Consider the following 21642-nt stretch of genomic DNA (forward strand, 5'->3'; position numbering starts at 1 on the left):
AGTGATTATATTATAGAACTAGCTATCCCGCCAAATGTTGTTTTGCAATAAAATGATTTCTGCTTTTCTCTTGAAGTTTTTTCTTATTTTTTTTCTATAGACCTCACGGAGCCCGAGACCTTTTAAACGAATGCAAAACCGTGGAAATCGGTTCGTGCGTTCTGGAGTTATGGCGTCAGGGAGGAAAACCCGACTTATTTTTATATATTATTTATAATAGAATAGAAATCATTAATTTGCTGAAATAAGGTGTTTATTGTATAGTGTGCACATTACATATAGATGTCAGAAACAAACGGAGTGTGCAGCCTGCAGGTACTGCAGCACCTAAAATCCGCGTTTCCACGATGTTTACAGGCGATCTATTTAGACGAGTACAGAGGCAAATTTGTTCTTGATTACCTACGAATAATAAAAACTATTAATTACCCATGATCGACAACGATTAGGCATGATATAGACAGCTTCACAATCGTGGTCAGTCCCGGATTTATAGCAGTCCGTCTATAGGCCGTCACAGGCCACGGTCTAGGGGAGGCAGCGTCCATAGAGGCCCTGCAGATTACCTACATGGCGGAAATAAAGTGGCCTGTACTCATAAAAATATAAATTCGGCACTGATCGTGGTGAAACTGTATATTCTAAAACCTGCAAAAGCCAGACTCCTGACAGTTTCGTCTGAAACCCATAAAAAGCCTGATATAGAAATTATAGAACCCAATCAAAAATCTTCCTTCCTAAAATAATCCGACTTTATCCGGACATGGCAACCCTACCTACTATAAACTTCTGAGAGCGCTTAAAGACGAGAAGAAGAAGCCTTATATGAATCGAAAGGCCTTGAAGTGTAAACAATTTGTAATTAATTTGCCCCACGTGGGCGGAAACGTGGGCGTATCGACCACGGGTTGCTGTGGTCACAAGTTCATATTTGGCAAAGGCTGGCAAAGGTAATTAATATGAGTTTTATTAGTACATAGCTACAGAGATTGTAATATACTATAAAGTACCTATCTATTTGTAACTTAGGAACTGTGAACTACCGAATTTCAAACAAATATTTACAATAATTAATTAAGAGTTTATAACTTGAGGAGTTTATATAATCTTGTATCTCAGGAATTGGGAACTACCGGATTTTAAACAAATATAATACGTATAAAGAGTAGATATAAGTTTGCTGAATAAAAGAATATCCGAGAAAGGCTCTGTAGTATCTATCATTATTCTCTACGTATTTATTCATCTGATATAAAAGGAGAAAAGTTAATCGTTACTAGTTTTAATTCCATAGTATTTTGCATCTTGTGGTTAAAAGCTCCTTACTCGTTAACATTCTAGATATTTTTGTACAGTTGTTTTCATGTTACAAATCATAATTACATACGTTACCCCGGCAAGCTATAACCAGCCTGGAAAGATATATTATGTGACATTTTGTATGAACCTAGAAATATCCCTACAACGTCAGAGCGTCTAGACATACGACGCCTGGCTAGGTTTTGATATTCTGGTATTAGATACTAAATTGCGGATCTCAGATGGAGCTTATTTTGTACGTAAATTGAATGCAAATTGCAATTTCTTCCAAACATCATGATCATTAGATTAACGCCTACTTAAAATTATTGAGTCTTGGACAAAAGCTTTTCCTGGAAAATGAACGGTCTGGATAAAATTTAACATCGAAGAAATTGATTCATAGGCAGTTGACGGACCTATGTCATTTGGTTGGATTATGTCTATAGGGACCGTGCAGAGCGATGACACTGCCACTTACCGGCTGTTTTACCGGCTTTTATCCATTTCTTTCGTTTTTCAATAAGCCATGGCATGTGAATACTTATGGCAGGAAAATAGTAAAATTTTAGATCGTTCGATTTGCCTTTATTTTTCTTGTATGTATTCATTTTGAACATCCGGGAATACAATAGTGCTTGAAAATTCCCAAATTTCTCAAGAAATCTTATAATTTTCCGTAGCTCGACTAGAGCTTGAAAATAAAATTTTCGTAAAAGTTTCGGCTACTCGTCACTAGTGGCAGTGTCATCGCTCTGCACGGTCCCTATCCAGAACTTAAACTACTGTCTACTACCATACAAAAAAATTATACTAAATTCGTTATAGGGGCAAATGTGTGAAGGCTAACAGAAAACAGACAGGGAGAAGAGGAATAAACAAAGAAAGACACATATTCGCATTTATATTCGTATGTATATAAAAGGTATCGCCAAAATCCCGTGCAAGGTTACGTAAGTCTGCGTAACAATGTCTGGCAAGGCCTCGTCCCTGGAAAGGTCAAGACCCAATGCCGCAGTACGTGCTCAGCTGATTCTGATCAGCTCTCGAGCAATTTATGTGTCGTGATTCGTGATAGATAGATGGTATACTTTCAATATAAAGCAGATCTTTTCGTAGGTACTAGATGACACCCGCAACTCTGTTGCGCGTTGTTTATCGCGCGGGAACCGTACATTTTTCCGGAATAAAAAAGTATGCTATCCTATGTCCTAAAAGTATCCTATGTCCATTCCCTGGACATTGAGTCCAGAGAATGGACATAGGATAAGACTTGTCGTGGCAAAATGTATAATATATTTTGTGAGACACTATGAGTTGATATAAACATAATATAGGGCTATTTTAATGTAATAATTCTTCTGTATTCGTCCTGACTCCTGAGTTAATGAAAATTTCAGCCTGCAGTGCACAATATTTTGTCACGACGCCCTACTCTACCTAGTACCTAGCTTTTAGAAAAAGATACATACATAAATAAACTGTATATAGTTAGGTTAAGCAGGTAAAAAAAAAAAACGAACAAATATATGATCATCTTCCTGCTTTACAGAATTAATATTATAATTTTATTTCATAATATTATATTATGTGGTTTCGGATAATGATGAAGGATTAATGATTATGACACAAATTCCAAGAACATAATTTACATTTCAGTACACATAGGTACAATATGAAGTATTCTTCACTAATTATAAAAAAAAATTGAAGAGCGATTTTTGAATATCCTTTTCATGTCAGTTGAGTGCATGTTGAGTGCATAGACTTAATATAATATATTAAGTCTATGCACTCAACATGCACCTATAATGCTACAGTATATTATACTGTAGCATTATAGGTTTATGGTTGAGTGGTTGTTTGCATCGCATTTGGTCAATATAACATCGTGACAAAGATTTCTTCCTGTCCGCGTTATATAGGTAAGGATGAGTTCACATTGCAACGTCACGAGGCGTTGCGATTCATAATTAATGAGGCATTATTTAGAATTGGCAGTGCGACATAGATAATATCACCAATTCAATGTGTATTTTGAATTGGCACATTACATAGTTTTGAATGGGTCATTTAGAATGGCATCGGATCCGGCATCACGTTGCACTATGAACTCTCAGACAAGGACTACGTTAGTGGAAAATAGCAATGAGAGTAGCACACTACACAATACACATATTACAGTAATAAGTTGTGTTGAAACTACAATCGATTGCTGGATTTTCTTCGAAGTCGTAACCCGTTCTGTCAGGGTATAAAGATTGATCACCTAGCTGGAGGGGAAAGTTCTGCGTTTGATATTTTTGTTTCTTGTAAGGGCGGTAATTTTAAAGCAAGTGAAAACAATTTCTTTGGGACGTATAGATATTATTCGCTCTGGACCGCCCTAACATTATATAGTAAAGTTTTAATCATCTGATAATGATGATACTTTTAGGCAACATCATGCGAAGTTTTATTATTCAATTACACTTAAGGGCAATAAAGGGGTGATGTAAATGAAAACAGAATTTTCGTTAATAAAATTCTGCCTGATGTCTCGTAGCCCGGCGGCCTCGCGCGTTAACTGGTACATATTTATCTAGATTCTAGATCAATGTCATTATCGCCAGCTATGAGGTCCGTAGATTTTTTTAATAAATTAAAAAAAATATGATCGTATAATGCAGCCGTCAGGTCCGTGGATAGTAATCAGAAGCATACTGCTTTTAATTTTGCTAGCGCTTAATCACTAAAATATGCATCATTTTACAAGAAAACTAAAATATTCTGGGATAAAAAGCAGTCTATACGTAAATTCTAAGGGCTTAACTACTACCGTAACAAATTTTTTATCAAAATCTGTTTAGTAACGCACCACTTATAAAACGCCACTTATAATATGTGGATTTTTGATAGCGTATACTGGAATTAATATTATCACTAATGACATTCTCCTTTCGCAGACTACTACGAAAACAAGTCCGTCCATAACAGTCGATGGGATCTCCACTTACCCTGGCCTGGAGTTTGGCCCCATGGGTCCGGTGGTCCGGATGCCTGGCGAGGCCCCAGGGACGCAGCTTCGGCAGCAGCAAGAGACCACCACCAATGTCCCATCCACCATCACACCTAAGAAGGAGAGGAGACTCGTCATAGCGGAATTTGAATTCCATCGAGTCGAGACGCCTTTCCTCATTGGTGTATGGATATTTTTTGCTAGTCTCGCCAAAATAGGTGAGTTTTTGTAAAAGTTGTCTATTAAATGATAAAAATGAATATTGTTTAGAATTAATCTATATTTATGTGCATGTTATAAATTATACAAAGTTAATAAACAAATTAAACAAGATTTACATCTGGAAGTGTCGTCTTATTTTTTTCGTATAGGGTTTTCGCTTGCGTCGACGAATGTGAAACACGTTTTTCCGTTTTTTATTTTCGACCTGTGGCAGAGACAATTCTAGCCACTTTACAGAATCCAAGACGCTACTTGTATCAGCCAAAGCTACATCATCGTCACGATAGTTCAGACAGTATTGTATGATAGAATCGATATCGGAACCGAATACGCGTTGATTATTTTTGGACTTCTTCCATTCTGCTATCTTTTGGACTTGGTCTGAAGTCCCATGCGATGGGCAGTTTCCATTAATGTCATAGGAGCTAGAGGTAGCTGTTCCTGACGATTCCCTGCTAGAATTAAAATAACCTGTTGGATTAGTTTCGGCTTTATTTTTCCTATCTGAAGTGTTGTTTGCGTTACTGGTTGTGTTCCGAAATTGACATCCAACATCTCTGATATAAATTATTTCATCGCTATCGGTTATTTCTTTTCCATTTTCTTTATCACTATTTATTTGTTTTTTATAATCGAACTGGCAAGACTTTGCTATTTTGCAATTATAGTACGGTTTTGCTAATGGTATCTTGACCGGGAGCACAGTAGATGAGATACAATCCATCTTTGGATGTTTCGCCAATCGTGGGGAGTATTCGCTTAAATACTCGTAAGCATTTTGCAAATTCATATTGTCCTGATTAACTCTGTTGTAAGTTATATCGCCATAATTCCGCCGTGTCATTGGTTTGAATTCCATACTATTATCTTCATAATTTTCTTCATTTATAAGCATGTACTCATGGGCCTTTGATATTGGAATACATAAAGGAGTATTAATACATCTAGGGCGATGTAAACAAGGTGGTATATATTCGCATTTATTTTTAAGGACGTGTATTTTTTGGCACGATGGTACTACTGTGCAAGGTGGGTGGTGCCTGCACGCCTTTGTGACTCTTATGCTTCTCTTATTGTTTTTTGACCCAGCCAACGATTTTTCCTTCAGATTATAAAACTCAAAGTCTGATGAGAAAACTTGACAGGCGCGTATTAACTCGCATGGTGGATTATGAGTGCAAGAGGCTTCGTTAGGAAAGGCAAGCTTTGTTTTAGAGTAATTTGGTAATTCAATTTCAAACACTTCTGCAGTTTCTTTTGGATTACTGGCTTGATCTTCTGTAATGTCTTCTATGATAATTATTTCTTTACAATGTGGACAGGTTATTTTAGTATTGTTGTAACGTAAAGATTTTGCGGTTGGTTTATTAGAATTTAGAAAGTTAGCCACCTTCATGATTTTTTTACCTGACAGTGCATTCTCTGTATTGTACGTTTTTCTAACTGGACTTTTGTCCTCATCATTGTTTCTGATTTTCGAAACATTATTATCAATTTTGGCTTTTAAAGATTTACCAATACTGGCTAATTGCGTCAATGACTTTTCGTTTTCACAAGGACATTCGTACGAAAATAATTGACAATGACAAGGGTCATCTGTAGTTTTGCCAGGATATTGGTTTTTGTGTTTTGTTTCAATAGAGCTAGATTTACACTCTTCATGATATTTATTACGCAATGAATCCATTGGTATAGTACTTCGTTTTTGCTCCCTTCTATCATTCATATTTGGGTTATCTGTTAAAAAGATGTCTGAAAAGCTTTTGTGATTACTTGCACATCGTTTTTTGCTTCTTGTTTGTTCTACTGTTTTATATGGCTTTATTCGAGGTGTATGTGTAGCGCATTCTTGGACTATAGATTCAGCGTTTGCAACAAATCCACTTTTCTTCCGACTATTCTTAGGGACTTCATCAAATGGTTTGGCTTTAGCATTATCCATACAATGTAATGTCTGGTTATTAGTTATGATATGATCAAGATCATAAAACATAGTGCTAGTAGAGTCGAAGACAGATGTCTCACTGATCTTTTTGTTCAGATTGTAGTAAGCTTCTTTCGTCACATAAGGCTTATTTTTAAAAACCAAAGACCTGTATACGAAAATATCATGATTGAAGAAACCAAAGCATTTCTTGGAAACAATACTTTTGATTGTCGATGTAGTTATCGAAACATTATCAACACTTGATTTTAGAACATCATAAAAGCTTACAGATGGTAATTTTCTCACTTCTCCCATTTTAAATTGTTATTTTTTTGTGGATTGTACGTAAGGAAATAAAAATATCTTTCTAGGACAATGTAAATAATTTATAATTATATTTTTGGTGTTTTTTTTCATTTTAATCTTTTATTTACAAAACCATTGATTCATTTTGACATTTTCGTGACACTTTTATAACTTCAACTTCTTTCTTAAATGAGGTTCTTTGTTGCAGGTTTTCATATGGTACCGAAGTTTTCAAAAATGTTTCCAGAATCGTGTCTACTAATATTTGTTGGTGTATTGATTGGTGCTCTACTACTTGGCACACACAGTGTCCATGTGCAGCCTTTGACACCGGACACCTTCTTTCTGTACATGCTGCCTCCAATCATTTTGGACGCCGGATATTTCATGCCCAACCGTTTGTTTTTTGACCACTTAGGAACTATATTACTGTTTGCTGTTGTTGGAACTGTTTTTAATACTCTTACTATAGGTAAGTCAACTTTAATTTTAAGAGCATTTTAGATGAATTCCCTGCGTATGCATTTATGAAGTTTTCAGCTGCAAGAATTAACAGAAAAATAACAAATGTTAAATCATTTGACAAATTGCATAACCTTCCCAACAAAACATAATTACTAATATACACCTACATGATCCGTTTAAATTAACTGTAATTTATATTTCAGGGGCGTCATTATGGGCTTGCGGGCAAACGGGCATGTTTGGTTGTTCCACCCCCTTGCTGGACATGCTGTTATTCGGTGCCCTGATCTCGGCTGTGGATCCCGTAGCTGTGTTGGCAGTATTTGAGGAGATACACGTGGACGAAGTGTTGTATATAGTTGTTTTCGGCGAGTCATTGCTCAACGATGCTGTTACAGTTGTATTATATCACATGTTCGAAGCGTATACGTAAGTTTATTATTTCTATTTCGAGATACTTACCGTTACGCCCAATATAAATTAATTTTACGACCAGTAAATATAAACGTGGTTGATTTTTCTCCAGGAAATATTTAGGAGACGGCTAACTGCTAAGGTTCACAAACCCCAATTTTTTGGTGCTCACATAGGTTGAGGATGGATGTTTTGGGTCAGAAAAACCTCCTCGTGCCACTCCCCCCCCCGGAACCCCCCCCCCCCCCCCTTACCTTCCTATAGGAGAAATTTACATTTGAAAGTTTCGTAATCTTAAGATAAGGTCATCTGTTTTCTGGTGTAAATGTGTTACTTACTAACTATGGAGGCGCAGCCCCCCGCCAAAACAAAAATAAACATAATCCAGAAAGTCCAAAAGTACCGTAGGTTAGGTTAGAACTGTGACTGTGACCCCTCTAGTAGATCGCGACTGCTCTAGAGCAGTCGGTCCCGAGTCCCGACTGAAACTTGCGGTCCGTCTCTGGTCTCTGGCCAGTTTAAGAGTGTCTTTTTATTTGTTTGGTACCTCTTGCCTAAGGTGCTTGATCTAGAATCTAGATAGATCTCTATAAAATTATATTCAGATTCCCGCGGAAGGAAAAATAATAAAATAGTTAGTGCATAGTTCATTCAAAGATATCGAACTCACAGCAAATGCTGTGCAGCTTGGCTTATATACTTTTTTCTTTCAGGGAAATGGGACCGTCAAAACTAATGTATACCGACTTCCTAGCTGGTTTTGCGTCGTTCCTAGTGGTGGCAGTAGGTGGTACCTGTATCGGGGTTGTCTGGGGCTTTGGCACCGGTCTCGTCACCAAGTACACCAACGAAGTGAGGGTCATCGAACCCATATTCATCTTCGTGATGGCGTACTTAGCTTATTTGAACGCTGAGATGTTTCATATGAGTGGGATTCTTGCGTAAGTTTTTACTAAGCAATTATTATTATTTATTACATAACTCTCTTTTTAAATGCTGTTTGTTAGGAACTGTACATCAAGATATTATTGTTCTGTTTATATCTATGAAAAGTCCTATATAAACTTTCTCTAAACATACAGTTTTCGAGTGTCATTGGATTAACATGCGGGGGACTTTGCCCCGGCCTCTACTTGGGGAGGCTGCGCCCCCCGTTACATTATGAAATTTTTCAGAATCACCTTCTGTGGGATAACAATGAAGAACTACGTGGAAGCTAACATATCGCACAAGTCCCACACCACCATCAAGTATACCATGAAGATGCTGTCGTCTTCCTCGGAGACGATCATCTTCATGTTCCTCGGAGTAGCGACCGTCAACAACAACCATGACTGGAACACATGGTTCGTTCTGTTGACCATCGTGTTTTGTTCCGTTTTCCGTATTATGGGTAAGTCATTCCCACGACTTTAGTTAAGTATGTCTTTATCATATTTTAACTTTAATTAAGTATATCGATTTCTTCAAAACAGATCGGGAAACATAATTTAAAAAATTGCTTCATTTTAAGAGAATTTGTTTTCCCATTAAATTATATATAATAATAATTATAAAGTATTTTCTCTGTTGTGGATTTATTATTAAATGAAATGTTACTAACGAGAGTGATATCGCTAAATCCATGTATTTTGTTTCAGGAGTGTACATTTTTAGCGCAGTAGCAAATAAGTTTAGATTGCACAAATTAAATACAGTTGAAAAGTTTGTTATGTCGTATGGAGGTAAGATTCAATAACATACCTACACACCAAGATATATATTCGTCCCTCACCCAAATCATTTTGCGTAACATACAAAATATATGTACGTTATGAAACGTTTTATTAAAAGCTAGCCTCGGTAGGTCCGGTAAACAGATCCCGTTTGTACAGTTTGATATATTGCGTAGTTCATAAAAGTTTTTATTGACGTCTTGCCCTACATTGTCCGCAGGCCTTCGAGGTGCAGTGGCGTTCGCCTTGGTGCTATTGATAGATCCAGAAGTCGTCAAACTCCAGCCGATGTTTGTTACTACTACTATAGCTGTCATATACTTCACCGTTTTCATCCAGGGGATCACTATTAAGCCGCTGGTAAAGATATTGAACGTCAAGACTGTTGAGAAGAGAAAGCCGACTATGAACGAGAGGATTCATGAGAGGGTAAGGAATTTTCAGCATCGTAAGTAGCGCCCGAAGGCCAAAAATCTTAGATGGTTTATTATTGTTATGATTTGATGTACAGTTTATTTTATTTATTTGGCGAAATGTAATATTAAGTCTGATGTGCTAAAAGTCTGATTAAGGATTAAGGTTCATTCAGATTGCATTTCAATTCCAAAACGTAAGAATACCTTTTGTACGGACCCCCGCCACTTGTGAGGGACAAAAAGCGCAATTTCAAATCAATACCGTTTGTTCGCCGTTGAAGTGTGTTCTGTGTGAAGTACTCAGTCAAAATTATTCAGTGGAATTCCGCTTTCAATAGCAACAGCTTTTGCCGTTTTACATCGAACTCTCGTCAGTTAGTTCTAAATGAGGTCAGATTTGTAAATTCTATCGACATGTTTAAAAACAAAATAATGATTTATTACAAAGTACCTATACATCACAAATCACTCACGACTAGTTGCCGCTCAGTTCATGTAGCCATTTTCATTTACTAGACTTGTTGAATGTTGATGTAATGTTACTATATAGAGATGAGCAAAATGCCTTTGAGTGTCTACAAATCTATAAATTTCCAAAATGTATTAAATAGAAAATAAAAGGCCCGGGAATTTATGTTGAACGAATTAATTGTAAATGAATTGTTTCAGTTTATGGACCATTTGATGGCTGGCGTGGAGGATATTTTGGGGAAACACGGAAACCACCACATGAGGGACAAGTTCAAGAGATTCGACAATAGATTCATAAGACCCTTATTGCTAAGGGACTATCAGGTAAACGACACCCTCTTACTACTTACTTACAGTGTATGTGTTATTACACAAGTAAAGCTCAAAATAATATAAGGTTAATCCTGAGTAACGATTTCATTAAACGTTTCATGCCGGTGTTGATACGTCGGACGGCTATATAAACCAGTCGGCTGCGACATGTATACGGTAAAATTTGTTGCCTTAGGGGGCTGAGCCGAAGATTTTGGAGACATATTCGAAGCTGGCGATGAGAGATGCGATTGAATACATGCAAAGGAACGCCTCGACTATAGGAAATATATCGGGAGCGGAGTCCATGTCTGCCATATTCAAGAATTACACTAACACTAATTTTAATGGAAGGTAAAAATGTTAATAAATTATTTTCTCTGAAATTCGTTGTTTTATCGAAAAAACTAAGTGGGATGTTACATCCGTTTGAAATTCTTACCTTTTAATGGTCTTTTAAAAATTTGTTACACGTATTTAAGCGGCCTCTCCAATAGTTAGCCCATGGTAATTACGAGTTACGACTTACGACATTGTACGTTACGACGTCTATAATTGTGTAAAGTGCAATATTCATCATGGGATTCATGAGTTAACAAGAAGAGGCTTTACCCTTATCCAAGATATGCGTAAGCGCAAACAAAAGGGCTAGAACATAATGTGCATGGTAGAAAATTCCTTACCTACCTTGTAAAAAAGGATTTCTTTCAGTCCAAGCTTTAGTCAGCTGGATTCCTCGACTTGGAATATAGACATGCAGGAGCTGGAGTACAATCCTTGTAAGAAGGACCTTACCGACGCCAGGATCCACCACTTACTGGCCGAGGAGCTCTGCAAACCGTACAGACGGGTATGTGATGTATGTGATATTTATTACCCAGTAAGAAACTACAAAACTTATAGTTATTAGTTATTACATTATAATGTGTCTATGTATATCTCAGCTATTATGACTGTATAGAGTAATGGTTGGGCTATTTGGGATACTTAAATAAAATTTTATCTTGTAAAGCGAAACTTTGTTTGCTTTACGCTAAGACCGCTAAATATATTTTGGTGAAATTCAGCGTGGTGATACATTGTGTACACTGTACCGAATAAGGGCATATGATAACTTTTATTTCAGAAAACTGTACGGTTACCGCTCGATAGAAGAAGTTGCGGGTAATAGAATCTATTAAAATTATTAATTACAAAAATTCGCAGGGTGGCACCATGATTGTAAAACATCTACAGCCAAAACAATACTAAAATCGTCAGCTGCTGTGTCGTTATTAACTTTTAAATTACGACAATTCCAACAATATTGAATTCTCCCGGAAGCTAAAAATTTAATTTAATTATTTGGACTTTTCAATTTTGTTTTAATTTCTTTCACAACTTTTCGCGAATAATGGCGGGCTTTAGGGACGGAAAGCTTTACGGTACACAATAGTAAGGATTAAAATGGCTTATCCTGCTTAAGGCCCAGTAGTCCCTAAAATAATCAGGTCGATGTCTGTCAGTACGAATATCGACGTTAAGGACATTAAAATAACATTCATATCAGCGCGCCTTGTACAGTGGCTGTTACGCGCTCGCCGCGTGCCTTGAAAATAGAAAAAAAAAGGAGTAAAAACCTTTTGTTTTAGTATTACACAAATCAAATATATTTGATTTATATACTACATTTTTTGTTTTTTTTTTGGATTTGTGTAATTTAACCATAAAATGATTTAATTATGAAAAACAGCGTTATAACAGTCATCTTTGAGATTTTTTTCTATCGAGCAGAGTTTTTCAAATTGTGTACTGATATACCTTTGCGTATAGGAAATTTTCTCAATTTTAAAACGGTACTTATTTTATACTTAAATAATGACATTTTCTTTACTAAAAACGTGTTTTAAAAAACCCATTTTACGGAGTTGCAACAGCCACGGCGCCTTAACTGTTCATTCTGTGGAAGACAAAAAATTCTCAACAATCCCTTTTCAACTTTCAACTAAACTATCCACTTATAGCTGAGTTAAGAAAGTGAAGTTAGTTCAATAATAATCTCCTTTTTTTTGAAGTCGGTTAAAAATGCTTTAGAGTTTAGACATTGCATCCCAATCATAATGTCTAACCTCCTTTTTTGAAGTTAGTTAAAAAATGCATCGGATTTAACTTTAAACATCGCAATTATATTGTCGCTAACAAGTAATAGCAAAGCGTTAACTCAAATACCAATTTATATAACTATATCTAATTTCTCTGTGAGATTATTGAATGTATTTTGACTCCATGATCTTATAAAATGATGATGATGTTGAAAGTAAAATATAGGCTCGGGATTACTCATAACTTCATAAGTCATAACTAATGGTATTTGCAAAGTATAGTCTAAACAAAGATGAATATACTCCAGGCGGGCTGCTGCCAAAAGTCTGTGTCGACCTTCGATCCCTTAGCACAGTTACGTAACATGCTCGATACGATGTACTATTTTCATGTAGTTCCCAGTTTTTGGTGGCTAAAAATTTTGCTTCTATTGATTTATGTCTCTGATGGATAGATGTTAGTTCAAATAAATCATGTAATGCATTTAAAGGTACAAATGCCGAGACGCTCTTTCTTTAATCAATTTAACTGTACAAACTTTGACATGATTGAGACGACTCCATCAAATCAATCAGTTTCGACGGAAAACCAGCTTAAAAAGTCTACTTTATGTTTCCGAGTACGTGAAGTGGCCGGAATCCTAAAGTTAATTTTAAAGACCACGGAGACAACTCCTAATACTAGAGCGTTTAAGGGTAACTTATAAATGTCTCTGGTGATGGGAGTGTCCATAGGCGACTCACCACCACCAAGTTCCGGTCCTCCCGTTTATTGGTTCTTTGCATAAAAAATTCTTAGCGGCCCCTTTTATAATTAACTCTTCTTCTTTATTTATCTTCAAGAAGTTTGAGAACTAGTTTATTATCCTTTACGGTTTTTTTTTTCTAGCATCGACGGCTGAGTTACAGTCGCCACGCGGTGAATGACCGAGATCTGGGGATACAAGTCAATTATAAAACACACATGAACATACGCCGCCTGGTTGGGGACAGGAAACACCACCATAAGCGAAGTAAACGAGGAAAGCAGGTAAAACTGAAGGAAATGTAGACTAAAACTGAAGGGATAATGATTGAAGCAGGTGACCTACAGTATTTGGTCGGGTTTCGTCAAGTCAAAGTTAGTCGTGATCTGCCGAACTTGATATAACCTGACCAAAGGCACTCGTTGGTCCGATATCTGCTTATGAATTTCTAAAAGTAAATGTAGACGGAGTATGGTAAACTTAAAAAGTAATATGATAAATCACATTCTTCATCACATTCTGTGTATTTGACACGCTATATTTTTCAGGATGGCAAAAACCATGTCACTTTCCCAGAATTCCAGCAAAACGGTTCGGCAAAACAGTTCACGCACGGTAAAAAAAAATATTATAGATTAGGTACATAAATAATTCTCTAATATGATCACGAGTGTCAGTGCATGCACGTGTGGTTTACTAAACACTTTATTATTATTTTGCTTACATCCCCTGACCAGGAAAATCTGAAACCAATTCAAAAAAGATCCAAAATTTTAAACAGGAGGCACAACATTTTGTGATCGCTCGGCAAAAAAGGATTGCGCCTCTATTCTGAGTCTTCGGTGGGGCAATGTTTGAGTGGATCAAATGCTCACGCAGGGGGAGTGGGGATACGCCATTGGTAGATCATTGCCTATTACTCCTAAATATTATGATCTTAAAGTTGTGTGTGGCTTATTAGAGTAAGTAAATCTGCGATTTCTGATTGGAGCCTATTTGAATGTTTTATATTTCCTGATCAGGATGAACATAGCTTACCATTTGTACAAATTCGAGAAATAGCTGATTAAATACTAAGGCTTGAGGTCACTGCGATTTTATTTTGTTGGCATTTCTATCATTCGTTGTACAGTCAAGTGTCTAGATTGATGTCCACTTGTGGATCTTTTGTGATCTATTCTTGTTGTAGCATTGGATCTATCTATTCCATGTAAATAGTACTTTCTATCTAAAGTTTTAAAATTTTCTTCTGTAAATTTGTCTTTATACATACTTTCACCATTTCTGATGTTGAATAAAAAGCTGCTGGTTGATTTTGCTCATCTGTCCCCAATTTTTTTTTCAGACTACATAGATGAGGTACTGCAAGAGGACGAGGAGCCCCCGCGGCGTGAAGGTGAAGATGGCGGTATAACATTCACTGCAAAATCCCCGCGTAGGTATTTGCATGCGTGTACCGTGTGACCCTCTTTGAATTTGAACGTTTGCTGTGTCTGTCTGCTGTTTTACAATGTCCTGTGCAGTGACTGAGGTATTATTTGTATTTTTATTATTTAAAATATTTGCATTTCTTTCTTCAAAATAATTTGGATTTTAGCTTTCGTTTCCTGGACCTTGTAAAGCAGATTAATCAAGTAAATGGAAATCACATTAATCACTAGTCAGTGTTCAAATTCAAAATTTTTGATGTTGTGTAAAGAGTGTAATATGCAAATTAATCAAAACGTGTAATTTGTACGTTTACACTATTTTAATTGGATTTTAATTTGGTACGTACTATGATTATTTAATTGGGAGCAACATACTTAACTCTAAAATCGGCATGTATGAAACCTTAACAAAAATTTATTTGTTCAGTTTAAAGAAATATGTTAACCGAATTCCTTAATTCCGCTCTTCCGCTTGAGTGTTTTGCTACGTTTAACTTGTGTTTAATTTCTCTTTTGATATTTTGTGGTTAATTTGATCCGTAAGTCTAGTTTTGTATTCTTTCACTATGCTCTATTTCGCTTGGAAATCGTTTGTCATTATTGTCATTTTCTTCCCTTCCGGCAATCTACATGTGGAACATTTGACCTCTCCAAACTGGCGGTACTAACTTATCAGCCGGATATAAAGAAGTCAGTCCCACGTCCTCGCACAAAGAGAACAGTAGTTCGCTCCTTAATCAATTGGCAAACCTGCCTGGGTTCAATCCGTTGAAAGCGAGGATCGTGAAGCAGTATGCTAAAACACCAGAGGAAATACTGCCGACAGCTGTTGAGAAGTCATTACCGTGGCGAAGAGACAGATCCACCTATAACTTTGGTATGTGTACTAACAATTTGCCCAGACGCCCATCGCCCTTTCGAGCACAATCACCTGATAATTCTATTTCAATTATCAAAATTATGACTTTTTAACTTTTGTAATAATGCAAGCGTTCACTTCGTAGCAAAAGCCATATTATACAGTACAGTCAATGTTAGCTTTTGGCACACCACACAAAGCCACCTTTTTCTAATTTAATCAATACGTGATGCATTCTTTAACAATATGTTTCCGACATAGCTTTGTGAAAGGAATTATTAGGTGCATTTGGTTCGTGCAAATTTATGTAGCAGTCAAGATGTTAAAACTGCTTTAACATTATTTATTCTCCTCACGTCGGGCTATAAGCAGATCTGGTAAATCGTAACGTTTTGCTTACGCCTTACTTGACTATTCCATAAAGTTTGCTTTAGATGTATTTACGTACGCTTAAATGCTTTGACGCTTGTTAGGCTATTCTGATTGTTAAATATAATATTATAACTATCGGAAATAAGTTTGGAAAATATGTGGGTGCCTTATTCAGAATAGCCCGACGTCATCTCTGTCATTTAATTAAGTTTTTATCTAAAAAGTTAAAGAATAGCTACGATAATGTCACAATTTTGTATATATCTTGCATGGTTGTCCATTATTGTAGAACAATGAAAGGTACGTTCAAGTAAGTAGACAATACATCCATAGTATTCACCCCTTTTGATTTGAGTGCCAAGAGAGCCCCATATTTTTAATGGGAAAGGTAGGACTTTATAGATTTTGTATAAATTCATTGAACAAATAGAATGAGAAATCCAACCATCCATCATGAAAATTTAACTTCCTGTGACATGAAAATTTTAATACCTAGGTAATAAGTATACTATAGTTAGATTTTAGGTTTTAAATGCAATCTAGTGCATAATTTAGGTTTTAGACGTCTCTCGTTAGCTCAATAAACATAAATTTACGTTTTCACTTGCATTTGAGATATTGCCAATTTTAAAATTAGCAAATGCATTTCCTGCGAGTTTTGCCAAATATATTAGAAGCATGACTATTATAATTACTTTCATGGAATTAATTTATTCAGATAACTTTTATCTCGTTTTAGTTCCCAATGAAGATATTCTTGAAGAGGACGAGAGAAGACTGTCAGATGACAATGGTAAGGCTGCCCAAATTGTTCAAAAGTTGTTACTACCTACTACCCGCAAATATTTCAAAATATACAAAAAAGGCCTCCTTACACAGGAATGCCAATTCATCCGGTCGGACTGATCTCAGGCCAACCCTGGTCAAATTAGTTACTTTCCTTATACGGGGGCCTTTAGTTAAACATCTTAGATTAGTTCAGTTTTACCTTTACTTGTACAATAATTATGAAACCTTTAGCTTATATTCTGCTTCTTAGATCATTTTATATGCTCGTGACTTTACTTTAAATTTATCTATTCATTTATTTTTACAGATACATACATGACTGTGATAGAGCAGGCGCGGGTGGCCACCCCAACGGCCACGGAAACGATGTTGCCATGGAAACGCGAGGAGGGCGAGGGCTCCGGCGCCCTCAAGCAGTCCGAGTTCCCCTCGTGGGCCTCCAACAAGGAGTACCTGGCGTACAGCTCACCTTCTGCTACCTTTTTAGGTAATTTCTTTGCCTATTTCGGATTTGAAAATAAAGTAGAGCTTTGACTTTCTATGGCTAAATTCCACTTCCCAGATCGTAACTTTGAATCCCACAGTTTTAGATAGCGTAGTTTAGTAAGTAGGCCTATATAAGCATACAATTTTGACTAAATTGTAGTAAAAGTAATCAAAACTTTTTTTTAGAAAATTTATCTCAATGAGACCAAGAGGCAGGTTCGAAAAGTTTAGTATACAATGTACCCCTATTGGCATTGCACCTTATATCTCTTCGAAGCGACTACCTGGTTATAGAAATATCTAGAAGTTTCACTTCTTTTCTTCATCAATTCACTATAATAAGCATGTTTACGGTAAACCGAACTATACAACCTACGTGCCTTACCTGCAGTAGTTGAAATTAGAGTATTATATATACATAGTATACTTTTTATTCCTATATAATATACTAGCTTCGACACTAAAATCCAAACATACGCACCTTATGGCTTATAATTTAATACGATGTGTAATAATATTCGTATCGCACTAGGGTAACCTCGATGCTTCGCGTGTTATTTTTGATTGAACGGTCATTAATTTTGATTTTTTCTTACCCCACCCCCGTCCTATCATCGTCCCTGTAGGTGGTATAGAGAAGCCAAAACATCCTAAGTCTATCATAGGTCTGTTCCGAAGAGAGAGCTCGAGTTCCACGCAGGCTCCGGATTTGCCGGTCTTATCGGATTCTGAAGGCAAAGCGGATTCCTACAAGGGGGATAGTTCGTCCGCGAAGGGAGAATGCTCGAACCAATCGAAGCAGACGCCAACTCTTCTGTCTAAAAGAAGTACCAGCCTCGGTGGACCTTCAGTGCTGTTGATGGAGGATGTGGCCCATTCGGATCCCCTCGGAGCGTCGTCGCGGCCGGCCAGCATCATGCAGGGACCGCATCGGGGGCAGTGCCGCCGAGGATCCATGTTGGAGCTAACTGGGTTAGTTGGAATTATTTCTTAAAACGTTTAAGGACACGTTTATACAATATCTAAACATTATTTTAAAATGCACTAATATAAGGCAACCTTAAATTTTAAATCTGGAAAGAAAAAACTAGCAAACCCGCAGAGCAAATCAAAGAAGTCAATTAATGTCTTGTTCGTATTGGTAATCTAATTTTCGACTTCTTTCTTGTCTCTTCCAAGTATAACATCTTGATTCCATTATCAAAAAACTTGGCGGCTCATAACACAATCATCGTCCATTTTCAGATCCTTATCTCGCGACGCTATCACCGAAGAGAAGTGTAGCAAGTCGCTTCCCGAGAGCGAGCGTATGGGGATCCGTCGCCTGACGCTCGGCCAGCAGAGCCTACCCCGGGAATCCTTCAATCGTCAGCTCAACATCGCCCCCAACCTGCTGACCAGCTCATCATCAGACGACTCCTCCGACGAGAACACCTGAGTACCAAGACGTGGTAACCACGACAGGTTGCCACTACTCAAGTACAGGACTTTAGAATAATGACTCCTCTTTGGAAGTTCTGATCTCAATTCGGCAGTTTTTAAGGACGTGCGTGTGAGTACAGTAGTCGCGAATGTTGGCGCTATAAAAAGCAAATTAGCTATAGGAAATAATAAATTGTTGTGAGACTGAATATGGTGTTTACTCAAAATGTTACGGTAGCTTGACCGAATTACAAAATTACCATCATCAGTGTTTAATTACCACATTATACCAGGTTGATTCCCGGTTTTTACGATTAGGTCTGAAAGAGGTATACAGTATACTGGTATATATTAAGTCTATGGTATACTGTATAGCAGGGGCTCCCAATCTTTTTCAGCCTGTGGCGCACTTACAAGTCAATAAAAATATTGACTTGTAAGTGCGCCACAGGCTGATGATAGGTAGAGAAGGGCGCGCGCCGCGGACAAAAGTCACGGCGCGCGCCCTTCTCTACCTAGCTATTACAAAAAAAACCTACATAAATAAACACGTTTAATGATTATAGTTAAGTTAAGCAATTAATAATAATAAAAATATATTTAATCATCTGTCTGCTTTGTATAATTCATAATATTATAATTTAATTTCATAATATTTGTGGTTTTGGATAATGAATAATGATGGACTATGGAGGATCGACTCACGGTGCCCCTCTTGCCTTTCCACGGCGTACCAGGCTACAGGGCGCGAGGCGCCGCCGCGGTGCACAGTTTGCGAACCCCTGCTGTATAGGTTGATTCGGCTAACTAATCTTACATTAATGTAATTTTGATACGGCCTCGAACTAAAGTATGAATATAATTGACATAAAATGAGAAATGAACGTCATAATTATTATGAAAATCCATACCTGCAGTTCACAAGTTACACCACAGAATATATTATATTAGTACTCCGTACTTTCACTTTATAGTCAAGATGCCGTAATATTTTGTGAGTGAATGCAGCCTGAATGTTAATATGAGTATAATAAAATTAGGCTTGTAGGTATTTCGTAGGTATGTTAAAATTATTTTTACGTTACTCATATTAAGTCATTTTATTTTCTTTTATAAGCTGTCTAACTATAAAATCTTTAGGTATTGTTCCTTACACCTTGGTACCGAACCTAAAAATCTAGTCATCAGCGGAGCAACTCTATGTAAAATTTTAAAATCTTTCAAGAAAATTCTAATAGATCATTCTACTGAGAATAAGAGAAACCAAAATTGATGAGCTTTCCCTAAAAGCCTAAGTTGCTTTTACAGCTGGCTCTAGCAGGACAGACAGAGAAAACGTTGAAGATTTACCGCCGTACTCAGAGACATATAATTACGATTAACCTTCAATTTAACTCCTGTATCCCGATAAGGCCCACTTGGGCCGCGCTATATGTCAAGCGCCATTGGAGAGTTTGACAGATAATGTATGGGGCTTATTTCAAAATTTTGAATTAATTACATTTAAGTACGGTAATTAATGTTCCACTCTGAGTGCGGCAGTTACAGACTTAATATGAAACACTGTTGTCAATACAACTAAATAGTTCCTTTCTGAGAACATGACATTTATTTTTGTAATACTTTATACTTGGTGGCCTTCGATTTTTAATTTTTCTGTCTTTATTGCAGACTTGTCTTAGGACAATTAAGGTGAGACCACACTGCGCGATACTATGTCGCTTTAGTGCGGTCTCGCCTTTACATGACGCCAGACGACATAATAATATTATTATACACCTTGGCAAAAAAGATTCAGGAGAAGTTTTAAATGAGGGCGCTTCATGTCCTAAACTTGAAAAGTACTGTAATGTTGCCATAAATAAAAACTGTTCCAGCTGTTACCACGCAAGACTCTTTTTTGCCCAGCTGTATCTCTGCCGCGCGACGTGCAACGTCAGACGTGAATATTTCTTATCAATTGTGTCGTCTCCCTTGATTTTACTTTTTGATAGACAGAATTAAAAATCTTAGTCCAACACTTTCTAGAAATTTACGTGTGTGTGAATATGATAGATAAGTATCAATTTTTATGAAATCTAATAGCGTAGTACTTATAGTCAATAGCTTAATTAATAGTAAAATATTCTTAGACAAAAATAATAACCTATGTTACTTATATTGTTTTTAATTTGAATTATTTTTAACTAGATGACGCCCGCAACTCCGTTGCGCCAAAATTAGTTTATCGCGGCGGGAACCGTACATTTTTCGGGATAAAAAGTATCCTATATCCTTTCCCGGGACTCAAAGTATCTCTGTACCTAATTTCAGCCCAATCGGTACAGCCGTTTAGACAGACAGACACACTTTCGCATTTACAATATTCGTATGGACATACTGCGAGACTGCACAGCGACACTACGCGACAGCGACGCGACGCGACTCGTCACGGCCAATCATTATTTGTATGAAATCGTACGAGGCGCAGCTTAAATAAAATGTCAGTTCTGTGAAAATATGTGAAGAGTCGCGTCGCGTCGCTGCCGCGGAATGTCGCGGTCTCACCTTTGTGGTTCTCATATCAAAAAATCTTTATATGGTCGCTGTTAAGCATTTGTGTCCTAACTCCTAACCCACAAAATTTTTTGTTAAATTTTGAATGCAGTCTTGTTCTAAGTCATCTAAATAAGGAACATAACTACATTCATAACACAGCACGTAATTTTTTGTGGGTTAGTACACGAATGCTTAACAGCGTCCGTAATATGTGCAATCAATGTGCAATATTAGCCAGAACTTATTAATTTCATTATTATCAATGTATTTAATAAAATATCATGCACAATAATAATAGGTAGGTATATCAATATATTTTTCTAATTATTTCTTATCATGGGCGTACCCAGGTAGGGACAGGGGGGGACAGGCGC

At 36.9% G+C, this 21642-nt stretch overlaps 2 protein-coding genes across 8 annotated transcripts in view; one reads left to right on the plus strand and one right to left on the minus strand.

Moving 5' to 3' along the window:
- The window catches only part of LOC121738503 (sodium/hydrogen exchanger 3), a 43561-nt gene extending 24566 nt beyond the window's left edge, over positions 1-18995 (plus strand). For 4 of the 7 annotated variants that reach the window (XM_042130596.1, XM_042130594.1, XM_042130597.1 and 1 more), the window contains exons 3-20: positions 4245-4515; positions 6961-7224; positions 7421-7646; positions 8345-8572; positions 8807-9024; positions 9272-9355; positions 9567-9775; positions 10432-10557; positions 10742-10899; positions 11257-11404; positions 13516-13656; positions 13921-13987; positions 14718-14807; positions 15479-15679; positions 16773-16826; positions 17130-17309; positions 17935-18280; positions 18554-18995. In XM_042130596.1, coding sequence (XP_041986530.1) covers positions 4245-4515; positions 6961-7224; positions 7421-7646; positions 8345-8572; positions 8807-9024; positions 9272-9355; positions 9567-9775; positions 10432-10557; positions 10742-10899; positions 11257-11404; positions 13516-13656; positions 13921-13987; positions 14718-14807; positions 15479-15679; positions 16773-16826; positions 17130-17309; positions 17935-18280; positions 18554-18746 — 3204 coding nt within the window. In that variant the 3' untranslated portion in view covers positions 18747-18995. The remainder of the gene's footprint in view (positions 1-4244; positions 4516-6960; positions 7225-7420; positions 7647-8344; positions 8573-8806; positions 9025-9271; positions 9356-9566; positions 9776-10431; positions 10558-10741; positions 10900-11256; positions 11405-13515; positions 13657-13920; positions 13988-14717; positions 14808-15478; positions 15680-16772; positions 16827-17129; positions 17310-17934; positions 18281-18553) is intronic. The other 3 variants (XM_042130595.1, XM_042130599.1, XM_042130600.1) reach the window with 3 other exon arrangements.
- LOC121738505 lies at positions 4576-6789 on the minus strand. Its single transcript, XM_042130601.1, has one exon. The coding sequence runs from the start codon at positions 6759-6761 to the stop codon at positions 4632-4634; it is 2130 nt and encodes a 709-aa protein (XP_041986535.1). The 5' UTR covers positions 6762-6789; the 3' UTR covers positions 4576-4631.
- Positions 18996-21642: the final 2647 nt, after the last annotated feature.

Source organism: Aricia agestis, chromosome Z, assembly GCF_905147365.1.
Source record: "Aricia agestis chromosome Z, ilAriAges1.1, whole genome shotgun sequence".
NCBI classification, from domain to species: domain Eukaryota; kingdom Metazoa; phylum Arthropoda; class Insecta; order Lepidoptera; family Lycaenidae; genus Aricia; species Aricia agestis.